Genomic DNA, 15,897 nt, shown 5'->3' with positions numbered 1-15,897 from the left:
ATATGCTCATTGACACACATGACACTCATACATGACTTTACACGTGTGCACGCACTTGTATATGTGGTGAGGTTGCATATGCATCTTCGAAATGCTTGTGATATGCTCATTTCTCAATCATCTTTATCTTTCCTCAGCACGGAAGTGAGGGACGCTTGAGTGAGAAATTTGCCAATGCAATGCAGCATGTCAGTAGTGATGACATCAGGTAAATCATTTCCTTGGGACATGTAACTGTAATTTATTTTTTTAATATTGCACTACTCACTGCTTAGACCTACTGACTTCTGTAGATATATGCATTTCGATTTTCACCGGATTTGTGGTCATATTCACTTTGAGCGTCTATCCATCCTTTATGATCAAATTGAAGATTTCCTCACGAAAAAGGGGTATGGTTTTCCATTTAAATTCCAAGAAATTCGGACTTTTATATGTTTGATGAACAGGACAATCTCAACATGATTTGTCAACCAACATTAAGAATATAATAGTGTTGTCTTTTATATGTGTAAAAACGGACCAATGAGTACATGCTGTTTATGAATATTCTCACATAGCTTATAGATGCTCATTTTGTTTTTCATCCTGCTTTATAACATGTCACTGGAATCCAACATTCCATTAGATAGTTTATATTTAATTTTTATGGCACTATATAAAGTTTAGATAGTTTATATCCATTAAGCTTGTGTTGGAGAAACAGGCTGTCAATATAATTAGCGCTTACGCACCCCAAGTAGGATTGGACGAAAGTAGTAAGCTACAATTTTGGGAACACATGGTTGGATTAGTGCAAGGTTTTAGTCAACGAGAAAAGATTATTATAGAGTGTGATCTGAATGGACATGTTGAGCAAGATCATAGAGGCTATGAAAGTGTACATGGAGGATATGGTTTTGGAGAGAGGAATGAGGAGGGAATCTCAGTTTTAGATTTTGCTGTGGCTTATGATTTATCCATTGTAAACACTTTGAAAAGAGAGTGGAGCATTTAGTTACCTTCAAAAGTGGGCATCATAGTAGTCAAATAGATTTCTTCCTAACTAGAAGGTCTGATATATTGTTTTGTAAGATTGTAAAGGGGAGAGCCTAACCACATAACATAGGATAGTGGTCATGGATATGTGCCCCACTACGCAAAATCTTAGCTTAAAAGGAGATACCTTAAATCATTTACTGATAACGCAGTCGAACAAGGGAAGTGGGATTTTAAGGGAGACACTAATACAATGTGGAATGAGATGACTGCTTGTATTAAGAAGATTGCTAAAGATGTCCTAGGAGAATCGAAAGGAAGATGTCACTACTTGTATTATTTATCTTGGTTTATCTTGGCTAACCAAGTTTAATAACATTATGAGCCCAAGGAAATTGCCAGATGAATGGAGGAGAAGCATTGTGGTTCCGATTTACCAAAATAAAGGTGATATTCAGAGCTGCAATAACTATAAAGGCATAACACTAATGTGTCTTACTATAAAATTATTGGAGGGGGTTATTGAAACCCACTTGAGACAAGAAACTAGCATCTCTCCCACTGGCTGATGGAAGACATCCCCAGAATGCCCCCCTTTCGTGCCTATCTCACTTGTTTACAACTCGTATGGGTCTTTTAGTGCTGACCATTGCGGAGAACAAATTTGGTATATGCCTGGAAGATCAATGATAGAAGCTATATATTTAGAAGACTAATGGTAAGATTTAGAGATTGCAAGAAGGATCTCCATATGGTCTTTATTAACCTAGAAAAGCTTATACCAGAGTCCATAGATAATTAATCTAACAAATACTAAAGAAGAGAAGTGTTTCAACTTTCAAGTAAATATGTGGACATAATTAAAGATACGTATGATGGTGTGGTGACTAGTGTAAGAACTGCGAGGGTCAAAGTAGTGAATTCCCAGTTACAATTGGGTTATATCATGGATAAGCTTTAAGCTCTTATATATTTGCGCTTATCATGGATGATTTAACCAGAGACATTCAAGATGAGGTTCCTTGATGTATGCTTGAATGAACTCTTATTCTATATGTACCTCGCTTTTTTCTGATGATATTTTTTTGGTGGAAGAGACAAAAGCAAGGATTAACGCCAAGTTGGAGTTATGGAGATCAACCTTGGAATCAAAGGGTGTTAAGATAAGTAAAACGAAAATGGAGTATATGGTGTGCTACTTTAGTTACACTAGGACGGATAATGAGGTGGTAAAAATTGATGAGAGGGAGATTTCGCTAGGTGATTATTTTAGGTATTTGGGCTCAATCAGAAATAAAGAAGGTGATATAAAGGATCATGTTTCACAAAGATTTAAAATAGGATGGATGAAGTTAAGAGGTGCATTCGGAGTGTTGTGTGATCGATGTGTTCCTTTAAAACTTCGAAGAAAATTTTATAGGACAGTCATATGAGTGTAGGACCAGCTATGATGTATGGTACGGAATGTTGAGCAGTTAAGAAGTATTATATAGATAAACTCAATGTGGCAGAGATGAGGATGTTGAGATGGATGAATGGCAATACTTGGAAGGATAAAATAAGGAATTATCATATTAAAGCTAATTTGGGAGTAGTTCCGATACACGATATGCTACAAGAAAGTCATTTGAGGTGGCATGGCTATGTTCAATGGAGGCCTTTGGATGCTCCACCACGGAGGAGTGATTGATTCAGATTGAAGGAACTAAAAGAGCTAGAGGTAGACCTAAAATGATCCTAGGAGAAGTGGTGAGGAAAGACATGCATAGCTTAGGCCTTGTAATGTAAGGCTAGATAGGAACTATCCAGCCCCATTCAGGATCATAGTTACAACCAAATCTGAACACTGGTTTGAACAATGATACAAAATAGGATTCAGGTCTGAGAACAGTAGGTCATAAGGTTTTCTAACCCTAAACTATACCCCACAATTCGGTATAACAGTCCCAACTCAATAGGTCAACAATCAGCAGTAGTACCAAGGGTGCCGCAGATCAGAACTGGGTTCTAACAACCAGAAAATTACACAATCCAGAAATAGTAGCTATGTGACTCAGATGGGATCTATTCTCCCATTGAGTTTAGGCCTCCACAGGGTGAATAGCTTCTGAAAATCTCAGTCCCAAACTATGGGTGGTTGCTGAGATATTGCAAGTTCACAGAATTAGAAACTTAGTGAAAAAAAATCAAACCAGCCAACAGATCAGCCTCAGATTTGGATCGAGTGGAGCTCCTGTGGGTCTGAAATAATCCTCCAAATCTCACCCCTGTTGGATGAAGGGGTACTGAGATCAGAGACTCGAACCAGCAACAGAAAATAGAAAGTAGATGTAGCTGCAGGTTCTGTACTGTCCCCTTCAGGTCAGCAGTTGATTCAGCACTTTTGTGGAACTCTTAGGCTTCAAGGATGTGCTAATAACTCCAGAAACAAGTCTCGGTTACCTTGTTGCAGATCAGTAAATTAAACAGAGAATAGGAGGAAGGAGGGAGATCGAGTGGAAGAAGAGAATAGGGAAAGAAGAAGGATAGGTTGGGTTGAGTCTCACTCTTCCCTGGCCTCTCACCCTCACATAGGTCTCTCACCTTACTGCATCTCACAGCATTGTATTGCGGAAAGCAAAACATCATTCATCTTCATTAACTCGTGTGTGAGGACCAAAGGTCCATTACATTATATAGGACAAACTTGCCTAAAATAAAAATTCCAGCAATGGGGGTTAATAACTTATTCCCCAAGCAATTACATAGTTGCAAGTTAAAACTAATATAAAAGGAAACAATGGACTGAAATAGAAACGTCTAAATAAAAAGCTAAGCCTACTTTCCAAATCTGAAATTAGAAACTAAGCAAAAATAATAAGTTGATGATATGCTGGATTATTTCCTCTCCATGCTATCTGGTATTGGCCCCCACAGGATCTGCAATATGGGATGTGACACTGTTCACGTGAACAGTACCACGAACAATGTATTGGGTCTTCAATTCAATCTCCACCAGCTGTCATGGGCCCACTCTAAATCTAAAAATATCTCCTTCAGCTGCTGGCTTGATATGGATGAAATAGGACCAACTCGATAGCCCCAATTTATGGGCCAGTTGTGAACCAGTTTTGGAGCCCCAATCGAGAACTTGGACTACATCACCTTGTATCAAGTATGACCTCGAATAGAGCTGATTGGAGGGCAAGGATCCATGTAGCTGACCCCATTTATTTGGGATAAGGCTGAGTTGTTCTTGTTGTTTGTTGTATTCTTGCCTGATGGGAGATCAGTAAACTTGTTCCCGCGCATTTGTGGTCTCCTTGTACATAAACAGGGTATTGCATATGGCAAGTGTACATAAAATATGAAAGAATATTGAGTTTTTATTGATGTTAGCCAGCTTCTACAACCGCTACAACTTAAGTAGTTGTGGCCAGATGCCCTCAGCAGCTAGGACTAGGCTTATTCAGCTCAAAGAATTCCCACAATTTATGAAAGGAAATAGAATGATCCCAACAGTTCGCTTTGCAGATTCATTCTAATTAATGGAGAGATACAATTCTGACGATAAATCTTACGATAAAGAGGAACATCTTTCACTAACAAACTGACACTTTCCTGGATGGTCGAAACATGAACCTAATAAAAGTCGACTAAAGACTGAAAGAAATTATTAATATTCTCTAGAGCTCTCTTCATTTAGAGAAAGCATGTAGGATTCGAATACAGTCGCAATCCCAGCATGTAGGATTTGAACACAGTAGCAATCCCTTTAATTTCCAAGGCTAAAATCGAAGAACAACCAAAATAAAGGTTTCAATCACCATTAGAAACCTAGGATTTTAAGCTACAGCCCAAGCTGTAAAGATAAACCCCCAAGGGGGAGAGAAGACTTGACACAGTCAGGGTATCAATTTATTTTACTAAAGGGTAACTTACAAGTCCAGTGAATTACAATTCCAGGGAATTACAATCCTAATATGGCATATTACACTTATAACACTAATCAGGCCTACTATGAACTTAAAAAAGACAAAATTTACCTTAAACTCTTAAAATTGGTCGAGACCAAATACACCTTAAAATGTTAAATTATTCTAACTTACAGAGATAGTACTCCCACAACAGATTAACACCCATTCAGTAAATCGGTCGTAACTCTCTCCATACAACTCGTAATCGCAAAATCTTGGCCTTGTTGGATAGGTAACTTAAAAACAACACTTAAGAACAGGAAAAAAAGAAACTTGAAGGTTGCTCTTGGGCATTATTGGGTGTGAGCTTGGTGTGGTGGACTTACTGTATCAACCTTTGTATTACGTACCTGGTTCATGCTGAAAATGCTCTTAGATTGGACATCCATGAACTTTTTTTACTTAGTTTGTCTATGCTTGGGCCTGCATTCTTTATATTTTAAGACTTTGATATATTACATGAACAGAGTTATACCCTGATGTATATGGATTGTGTCTAAAACCCCTACGGGTTCTTCCTTCTTTGTCATCTTGGTTATTGGCAAGTTAGTAATGCACCTTTACATATGTCTATTGACTTTTTTGTTACCCACTTAAATGAAAGGGAAAAATTTTTAAAGGGACTATTGAATTTAAAAAGAAGCATATAGTTGATTAAGGGATGGGGTGCACTTGTTTAAATAGTGAACTCGACTCACTAAGCCATATCCCATCCACACATAGTTATCAAGGTGGGAAGGCGAGCATGACGTTTTAGAGGGAAAAAAAGCAAGGCAAAACCGCCATGGCGTCCAAGGCGACCAAGGAGTCTGGACGCCATGGCGATGCCTTGATAACTATGCATCCACATGAGTGAGTCCTGTCCTGCCATCTAATTTATCATTGATTTATTTTCCATGACATAAAATTAGTTTAAGATATTTCTTGCATGAGGGGGGGGGGGGTTCATTAGGTGTAGATCAAAATTATTTCGTCTGACTCAACAATCGAGCCTACTGAATCACCACAGCCTGGCTGGAACTGAATCACCATTACTAATGCTCTGAATCACCACAGAACTTTGAAGGCAACAAGCCAAATATTCATTAACTTAAAGCATATGGGGCGGTAAATACTGTGAATCCTTGCAATGTATTTATAACTGAATTTTCTAGACTTTCTGACTCTAAAATTAAAATTTAAAAAAAAAAAAAAAAAAACGAGTGAGGAATCTCCCATGCGTGGACTGCAATAGCAGTGTCCTGAAATGATTATGACTCTCGTAAAGGAAACCAAAACAGGCTGGAACTTATAAGAAGCGTTCCTGATGCAGATTCAAGGTTCAAACATCAGTACATGCTCAGGTAAAAACTCAGTCCAAGAACCAGACCTGAAGCCCCATCGGTTCAGCACTTCTTGGTCCAAGTTTTAGACCCGTTTTGTCATAAAATTGAACCCACGATTCAGGCCTGGGTATTGTCCTTTTTTTTTTTCTTTTTTTTTTTTTTAAACTACATGTGTGGGCTTCTTTAAGTTGTATTTTCTTTTGTTTTTATTTTTGTAGAAGGCTGCACAGATGTCACAAAGTCTCAGCTTTGGTTTCTATTTTATTCAGTATTCTAGAAGCCTTTTTTTTTTTTTTTTTAACATTAGAACTCTCTTGCTTGCACATGAGGAGTTACTATTTTCTTGTAGTGTTACAAAGCCATAAATAAAGAAGGGGTCTACTACCCTCCTCCCTACGATTTTGAAATTACAAAATAAAGGGTCTTCTGTGAAAGAAGAGTGCTCTTGTGGGATGCAATGGCAATCTTGTTGAGATGCTGGTCGAGTTCTAGTTGGGACTTGGGAGGCCTAGTACATATGTTTCTTCTATCTTTTTTTTTTTTAAATTCAAGGTCAGATCTTCCCCTTCTCTATACCTTGTGTATACCAGATTTTCTTTTCAGTTCCGTGTTGATCTCATTTCTCTATTCTGTTCACTAACTTCTTTTGGGTCTCTCCTCAGTTTTCAGATCATGCTTTAGTGCTGGAATAATAACCAAAGCATTCCACCGATTCTATATGCATTGGCAGTACCTTGACATTGTGTTGATTTCCATTTTTTTCTGCTAGTTTCTATTTCTTAACTCACTAATTGTTTTCCTCAGTTACTAAATCCATTCTCCATTTCTATTTTGGTTCTCACTTCCTACTCTTTGATATAGTTGCTGATCTTCTATAGTTAGTAATTGTGAAACTCTGTTTCAGCAACTTACTATTTTGGTGATCTTTTGATTTCTCCAAATCTGACTATTAGATTAACTCCAAACTTTGAAATCTTAATCTATATTTGCTCTAGTCCATTCAATTGGAATTTGGACCAAATCAGAGTCACCTTAGTCCTATTTCTGGATTTCTCTCCAGTTTGACCATTTATTTGCCGTATGGTTCTGGGTTTCTTTTTGAATCCTAACTTGGACCTTTATCAGGTATTCAGGTCTAGGATCTTCTTCTTTTTCTTTTTTTTTTGTGAATAAAAAATTCAATCCAAAGCCCCAAGGAGGGGAAGAGGGAGAATACACAAGGAAAAAAAAAAGGGGGGGGGGAGCTATACAAGAATCGAGCCCTAAGAAGCTGGGCCGACAGAGCGAAGAAGAGAAACATCAACGCCCCAGAAAGCGACAATATGCCTGTTCCTTGGGGTATCAGCAACAGGAATATGTGGAAACATGTGAAGTTTAGAGCTAACATCAAAAGAGATGGCTTTCCAAATCATATCCAAAGAGCAAGAACTGGAGGTCCATCTTCGAAGATTCTGCTCCATCCAAATGTGAGAAATAGCGGCCCCGAACACAAGTTTGCTGGCGGTATCACAGATTGTATTACCTGAAAACACCCTACTCAACCAAAGCCTAATGTAAGACTAGAACCTGAATAGGTCTAATCCCAAGCAGGATCAAATAAAAAACCCTCCAATAAACAAGAAATCATATAGGGAACCTAGAGAACAATAACTAAGAATAAGGGAAACAAGAGAACAATGGGAACTCAAATGAGGGAACAATTTCCTTGGTTGAAGTAACAAATAAAAACCCACAAATTTGTAACATGTTGAAGCAGCTATGATCTTGATGTAATAATCTTCAAGAAATCAATGTGACAATCAGTTGAAAGAAAACCCAGCAGCTTGTAGCACTCTTGAACTCAATTTGAACAAAATTAGGGTTTGGATTCAATAAGTGATGGAAGGGGATGAGGAAGGGGATGGGGATCTCACCTTGGGCATCTCACCCAACCTATCTCAGGATTTTAACAAAGGCTAAAGCCAATATTTCATTAATCAAATTCGTGTTCAATGTTGGCCTCCCTTACAAACTTATATAGAAGACTTAAAAATAGACTTAGACACTAAAAAGGAAAGGCCTAACCCTTTCCTTTTCCTGCCCCCTCCTGGGGTATGGTAATACATATTATTCACCCAAAAAAAATTGACTAAGAATAGTGAAATAGTAAAGAAAACAAACTCAAAATAGGACTCAAACTAAACTAAAGAAGTAAATCCCGTTTTTCTATTTTCTACCCATATTTCAGGTCCATTAAATTGGCAATTACAAAATAAACCCATGGGATCAAAAGCCAAACACATTATAACCCAACCCAAAGCTTATTTTCAATAACATAAGCCCTCTAAGTGACTTATTTACATCAATGCCACTCCCTTGCAAAAGGAAGGGGTCTTTTGCTACGGTACCAAATAGATGCCAACATAGTTGTCAATGCGTTGCCTAGGTGCTGCCTAGGCGTCCAGGCACTTTGGTCAACTTGGGCGCTTTGGATGCCTTGGTCGCCTACTTGGTGTCGCATTGCTTTTTTACCCTCTCCAACGCCTTGGGTCACCTAACCGCCGTGACAACTATGGAGGCCAAGACCTTCTTCCATATAGATAGGGCTAGGGGGCAAGAGAAAAAAAGGTGGTCAATGTCCTCAAAACCGTTGCAACAAAGAACACAGGAGCAGGAAACATAGATGTGGTGGCGAAGAAGAAAAGATTGGTTGGGGAAGCAAAGGTTAAGGTCTAGATCTTATTAGTTCCTAATGGAGATTCTAACCACCTAAAGAAAGGGTTTAGAATACCAAGGACTATTTCCAGAATCGCAGGAAAGTAGGAACCAGATTTGAGAGAATTCAAATATCAGAAAATCCAAGAATCAGAATGAGCCAATAATCAGATTCTGAGATCCAAAGAATCCTAATCAGTCTGAGGAAACGCATTACAGAAATAAACAACCAGAATGGGAGAAAACCAGGTTCTTAAGTATTGGTCAGTATCGAATCGTATCGGCGTATCGGTGGATATCAATACGATACTTATCGATACGATATTTATTTTCAAAAAAAGTTTGTTTTGACCGATACAGAGCCGATACATAGGTCTGAGATTTGTAGTTATTCTTTGTTTATTCTTCGATATGGCAATATCCAAATATGGTCATCTGTCAATCTTCTTATTCATGCTTGTTTTCTTATCTGCATATGTTATTCTTTGTGTGTTTTTCTTACTATGTTGTTGTGGACACCCACAAGTTTTTTGACAATATACAGTGGAGCATCATCTTTATTTCCTTGTACATTTTCTATAATTATTCTGTATCGCTGATTTTTTTTTTTTGTGCTACTCTATAATGTATTGGAACTTAACAGGTACTTTTTGTTGAATGAGAAAGGTGAGAAAGAACAAGAGCAACTTGGGGTTGTGAGAACCAATTGCATTGATTGCTTGGACCGTACAAATGTTACCCAGGTAATTTAAATTTGTGCAAGGAATCTAAAAGTGGCTGATGATGAAGAATGGTCAAAGGGATAGTATTTGTTTTTCATATTGATGTCCATTCTCGGTTCTGCGAATTTTTTGGAGTTTCTCTTAGTGGTGAAGGTTTCCATTGGATGACAACCCAGGTGGAAATTTTAGTTAACCACTGGGTCTTTGCATGGTAGAATTGTTTTTTTTTTTGTTTATATGCACAGAATGGGTAAAAAAGGGCGTACCCAGTGCATGAAGCTCCCACCATTGCGGGGTCTGGGGAGGGTCATATTGTATGCAGCCTTACCTCTGCTTTCACAGAAGTCTGTTTCCAGACTCAAACCCGTGACCACTTGGTCACAATGGAGCAACCTTACCATTGCACTGGCTTGGATCGACCCAAACCCATTTGGATATCCATGTGAATATGAACCGGGTCCATGGGTTTTTTAGGTTCAGTAGGATATTTAATTTCTTAGGGTTTTTTATTAGTTGGGATTTTATATTGTAATCTTTTATTTTAAATGGACTACTTAGTGGTAGAGTCCTTTCCATACTTTAGTTTTAATAGGCTAATTAATGGTAGAGTTGATTTAGGAATATAATTTTCAGTTTTAGTAAGCAATTAGGAGTCTTTATTTTCTGGGTTTTATAAATAGAGGTGTAACCCAAGGATGGAAGCAGATTGGAATGAATTAATTTGTTTGGTTGAAACCTCCATGGTTGATTGCTCGTGTGAGCTCTCTCTCTCTCTGTCTCTCTGTCTCTCTCTCTCTCTCTCTCTCTCTCTCTCTCTCCTTCTTCTATCCTTTTTTGTCTCTTCCCTATTTTGTTGGTGATAATACCAGACCAAGTTCGAAAAAAACCTTGCTGACTACACCTTACACCCATCGCCTGGTTCTGATTTTTTAAGTGTTGGCTTACCACTTTGGAGCGATGCAGTCCTACATGATTTTATTCCCAGAATTCATCTCTTGTGGTGAGCCCTTGCACCAAAACCAAATCTGAAGCCCTATTCACCGCCAGATAAGGATTACACGAGTTGTGTCTTACTTTCACAGATCATTTGAGTTGATTAATGGCAGCCATCAATAGAGCTTGAAGCTTTGACTCTTTTCCCAGATTCCTAGAGGCAGAAGCCCTCTGAGTTGCTGGGATTTCCGGCATTGCAGGTCCTTCGTGAGGTTGAAGAAGACAATAGCCCTTCCCCATGTTTCTCGATTTGCCTAATCTTTATCTATTAGCCTTTTTTTTTCATAGTTTCCAAAAGTACTCTTTTCTTTTATCCATATTACCCGCTCTCCCTTATTTATATTTGATTCCAATTTTGCCCCCCATCACTATGAAAGTTTTGTTCATTTTTTTTGGCTTATTTGCTTTCTTTTGGATTTCCATTAATTACAAAATTTCCATCAGCCTTGATTAATTAAATTCTATTATTTGGATGGGCCCATAAGCGATACAATAAGGGTTTTGAACCCTGGATCTGCATTAAGGCCTGCAGTGGGTAATGTTCTGAAATTGAATGCATATCCTTGAAATTCAAAAGCCGGAACAACTTAGAAAATTTGAGCAAACCAACTTGAATCAGGACTCTTAAGAATCGATTGCAGAATCTTACTGAAACAGAACATAATTAGTAGAAATAATTCAGCAATAGAATCAGAATAATGTTCTAAACTCAGATTTAAGTTATCAGAATAAAAGAGAGAATTTTTAAGAAGTTACTCAGATTTGAAAGCTGAAAATTCGACAAGAAGAATGGTTGAAAACAGAAACTTGAAACCAGAACTTAGGACTAAAATTCAGAAACAGAAAACTGAAGAAGAATAGGATAGAGACTGAAAAGATATGATCAAGAATCAACACAGAACAAAAGGCAAAAGCCAGTCTTTCATTACTCAAATTCATATGTAGGGCTGTAAGCCTCTAACCCCTTACTACCTTATATAAAAGACTCGAAAGAAAATTCAAACTAAGCCTAAAACTCCTCCAGCCAATAGCTTACCCTGGAGGTGGTCTTAACTAACTAGGATACTATAATGAAGAAAACAACTTGAAACAAGGCTCAACTCATAGTTCTAATCCAGCCTAACTAAAACACTTTTATAACAACTAAAAATAAAAGAATCTGACTCTAATTCCCCACTACTTACGTAATTATATAAATCCTGTATGCCTTCCTCTCTCTCTCTCTCTCTCAACTTCAAAGCATGAATCTATTCCTGTCTCTCCCTACATTATCACTTTGTGATGACATTGTAGACCAGGGTGGCAGGGTCATAGATTCTACTATGGATGGACCCTATTTGGAAACCATTCTTTTGGAATACTTATTTAGAAATAAGATTGGATGATAAAATGTAAAATAATTTATGTTGGGATCTTTAATAACAGTTACAAAATTATTTACCAAGTCTGACTTGTTTCCGTGTCAGATTCTGACAACTGCAGCTGCATTCCTGGTATTTCTGTTTGTTGCTGGGGAGCCAAAACAAAATGAAGAACCCTTACACAGAATCACCAAGACATCAGAGTCGTACTAAAGTTGCCCGGTTCTCTAGATTGAATAGATTTGAGATTGAAATGAACTAGTCTCAAAAGACAGAAATGGAGTGTCTTTGTGACTCTTGAGTTCTGATTCTGTTTTAGTTGTAATTGCTTCATGCTTGCAGTAACCTTGTTTGTTTCTGCTTCATGGTCACAACTCATTAAAACTTATTAAACCAGGTTGTAAACAAGTCCATGTTTAGTTTCATGTTCTTTTTTTAGTTTCCTCTTTAGTGGGTGCTATTATCATGTTTGCAAGGCAATATCTAATTTCCTTGTAATGAAGGCATTGGCCAATTGTTTATGTCTTCACCATTCTGCTATTGGTTTATTGATGTAGGACAGGTTTGGGAATCCACATCAAATCACAAACCAGTCCTATTCTAGCCACGGGTATAATTTATTGGGGTTTACAGGCTGCTGTAGTTGAAAGAACGAATGGAATGCTCTTATGAAATGAAAATGGAGGTTGGGAGAAATATGATGGAATAAACAACAATGGATTTGGGGGATCAAACAGGGATGGTTTACTGTAGATATAGAGTTTGAAAGAGAGGATGAGTGGATAGAAGAAGAAGATCGTCTTGGCTTCACACCATCTTGGATTCACTTGTTAACAAAACTATCTTGGAGAAAACGATGGAAGAAAGAAAGGAGCAAAAAATTCAATGGGAGGGTGGGAGGTTTTGAAAACTTAGATCAGAGTTGGCTCTGATGCCATGTTAACAAAACAATCTTGGAGAATAATGCTTGAATGATCTATGACCATCCAAAGCTCTTCTATTTATAATATTGAATAGAAAGGACAGAAATACAAATAAGCAATGTAGGACTAAACACCACATAATAGAAAAAATAAAATAATGTCTAGAATAACCCTACGGTTCTAACATCACTCCATGAATTGCATAGAATCACTCATGCTTTCATTCCTTCCTTGTTTCCATCTCCAAATACAGTCTTTTTAAACCCAAAATGTTTAAAAAAAAAAGAAAAAGAAATAACTCCTAATAACTACTTCTCCTACAATAACTCCCTTACAACATTAGTACATAACAGTTCTAGCCCCAAATAAAAATACAACAAAATAATTAAAAAAAAACTACACATAATGTTGGTCATCTACCCATAATGAAGTGACATGTGGCTGCATAAATCCTTGAGTGATGTCCTCATCATTTATCCTTGAGAGTTTTCATGCAATGTTGAGAGATAACGGGAGAATTGGAGGAAGGGGGGGGGGGGGGTTGGCTGTGTCAAATCACATTTTCTTGTGCTTTCTTATCTTTTTTTCTTTTGTCATCCTTGGCATTTAAAAGTCCAATCTACTATGATATGGGTGCTGTATATGCCCAGTTTATATACACTTTAAATTATCATTTGTAAACTGTTTTTATTGCATTTTGTTTGACTTGCACTAATTTGCTATAAATCTCGTTGGTATACTGAACTGTGGTCAACAGAGCATGATTGGTAGAAAATTGTTGGAAAGCCAACTACAACGGATGGGGCTTTTCAATGCTGATGAAACTATTAGCACACACCCAAATTTGGACGAGAAATTTAAAATATGTGAGTTCTCTACTTGTTATTTTTAGTTACTTATATCTGATGAATACGGTGTTGACCTCCTTACGGTGATCAATACACCTATTACTGTTGAATTAAAAGGTTTTCCTAGTCATGTGAAAAGGGGCTTTAAGTGATCTTTCCTATTTCTTTCTTTCAGTATGGGCCAACCACGGTGATGATATAAGTATCCAGTATTCTGGAACTCCTGCCTTGAAAGGAGATTTTGTCAGGTACTTGTGAATTTTCAATTTTTAAGCTTTACAAGTTATCATAAAATGGCACCCGGGTTGAAGATGCACATTGATTGATTTGGTTTGGGATTTGTCTTATTGATGGATTCTTGATACCGTTTCATATCCAAAGACATTAGGATTTCGTGAGTGTGCATTCAAACATGATGGTAGGCATAATTCTGTTGTCCATTTACTGTCATTTCGGGACCACTTGTGTTCCAATCTTAGAGTTTTTATCCTCACAAAGACATTAATGAAGTTATTTCTCTTCAGTCTGCACTTCCTGTTCCTGTACTGATTACTTTGTATGCAGATATATAATGGTATAATAATGATGCATGGTCAAATTGTGTTTACTTGGAAGTAAATGCAATAATGAAAATATGTTCACATTTAAATCCAAAAATATCCAGTCCTAACCTTTTGCCTTAAGTTTGGTTACATATTCATGTATGCTAATTGAGGAGCTTATGATCTTCGGCCTCAGGTGTGAATACTCCATGCCAGCATCTATCATTGTTATAGCAGTTTTTGTTCTTCCATGATTCCATTTGTTGTTGGATATTCACTTAATGGCAAGATTATTACCCACTCTTTCCCCATGCGGTGGGAATGGGTTTGGGGTGTTAGGAAACTTAGAGAAATAGGGGATAAGGTTAGATGTTCATTCAGGTTATTTCCCCTTTTACACTTTTGATCAGTGAGAAAAAAATATATGTCATACTTCTTTAAGTGTAAACTAAAAAGGCTATTTGGGGAAGCTAATTCCAGGTGCACAAACCAATGTTCAATGTTTCGCTGAAATTTCGTGGAATTTCACGAAATATTTCAGTTTTGCAGGATGTTGAAACGAAACTCCATGCAATGCTGTTCCAGCCATATTTCGACAATATGTGCGGTTTCGGTATCACAAACCTTTAATATAAAATATGGGTCGATGTTCTCTGTGCCGCAACGCAGGCTGCACCCAGACACATGGGGCCAGTATGTCTGCCATTCAGGGGGCGGGGCAGTCATTTCCCCACTTCCATGTGTCTGGGCCCTGCGCCCCCGGCACAGAGAACATCTGGCCATAAAATATATAGTTTCAAACAAAATGGGTCGAAATTTCGATCCATTTCGTTGGTTTCTCTGGTTTCAACTCTTAAGGTTTGTGGAAACTTGGTTTTTTGTGGTTTTTTTTGCCAAATCACTTGATTCACTTCCATACAAGTGTGGAACAAGTATAACATTTGGTAATTATGAAATAGTTTATAATTTTATGGTTTTTCGTTCCTAATGCATATTTTAGTTGTTTTAATTGAATTATGTGTGTTCTAGTACTAAATTTTGTGTGGAGTAGGCCATATTAGAGAATGAATATAGCAACTTAAAGCGTATACTATCAATCTAGGGGTCCGAACTTAAACTACCATTTTTTGTGTGTGTGTTTTTTTAAATCTAAGAGTCTCACTATGTTTAGAGGGCCTAAAATAGGGTTTCCTAGAAGTTTCGGGACCTAATTTGGCCATTTGGGCCTCGAAACCTTCCAGATTCGACCAAAATTTTGTGTTTTTGTGAAATAGTCGAAACCGAAACCTGGAAACCTTGCCACATACTCAACATACCCCCAATACCTCCCCTCCCCCCCCCCCCCCAATTTTGCGGAAAGTTTCACAATTTTGTGTAGCTAAATGTTTCTATTTTCATTGTCTTCAGTACACCCTATTTCCTGGAATTAATTACTTCACTAATCCTGAATTTTTATATTTTGTGTCAAAAGTGGCTAGATGTCTGTTGTCCAGCATTGTTCGTTTGCCTGCTTCTTGGTTACATATTTCTATGTTTTGATGGATGTTTGATTTGT

At 37.6% G+C, this 15,897-nt stretch overlaps 1 protein-coding gene across 1 annotated transcript in view; it reads left to right on the top strand.

The window, feature by feature from the left end:
* The window catches only part of LOC122658785 (phosphoinositide phosphatase SAC7-like), a 42,165-nt gene that overhangs the window by 16,606 nt on the left and 9,662 nt on the right, over window positions 1-15,897 (top strand). The window contains exons 13-17 of the mRNA XM_043853901.1: window positions 138-208; window positions 294-392; window positions 9,597-9,696; window positions 13,710-13,818; window positions 13,976-14,048. Coding sequence (XP_043709836.1) covers window positions 138-208; window positions 294-392; window positions 9,597-9,696; window positions 13,710-13,818; window positions 13,976-14,048 — 452 coding nt within the window. The remainder of the gene's footprint in view (window positions 1-137; window positions 209-293; window positions 393-9,596; window positions 9,697-13,709; window positions 13,819-13,975; window positions 14,049-15,897) is intronic.

Source organism: Telopea speciosissima, chromosome 4 (genome assembly GCF_018873765.1).
Source record: "Telopea speciosissima isolate NSW1024214 ecotype Mountain lineage chromosome 4, Tspe_v1, whole genome shotgun sequence".
NCBI lineage: Eukaryota > Viridiplantae > Streptophyta > Magnoliopsida > Proteales > Proteaceae > Telopea > Telopea speciosissima.
The sequence above is the reverse complement of the archived record's forward strand: the minus strand, read 5'-3'. Positions and strand labels throughout refer to the sequence as shown.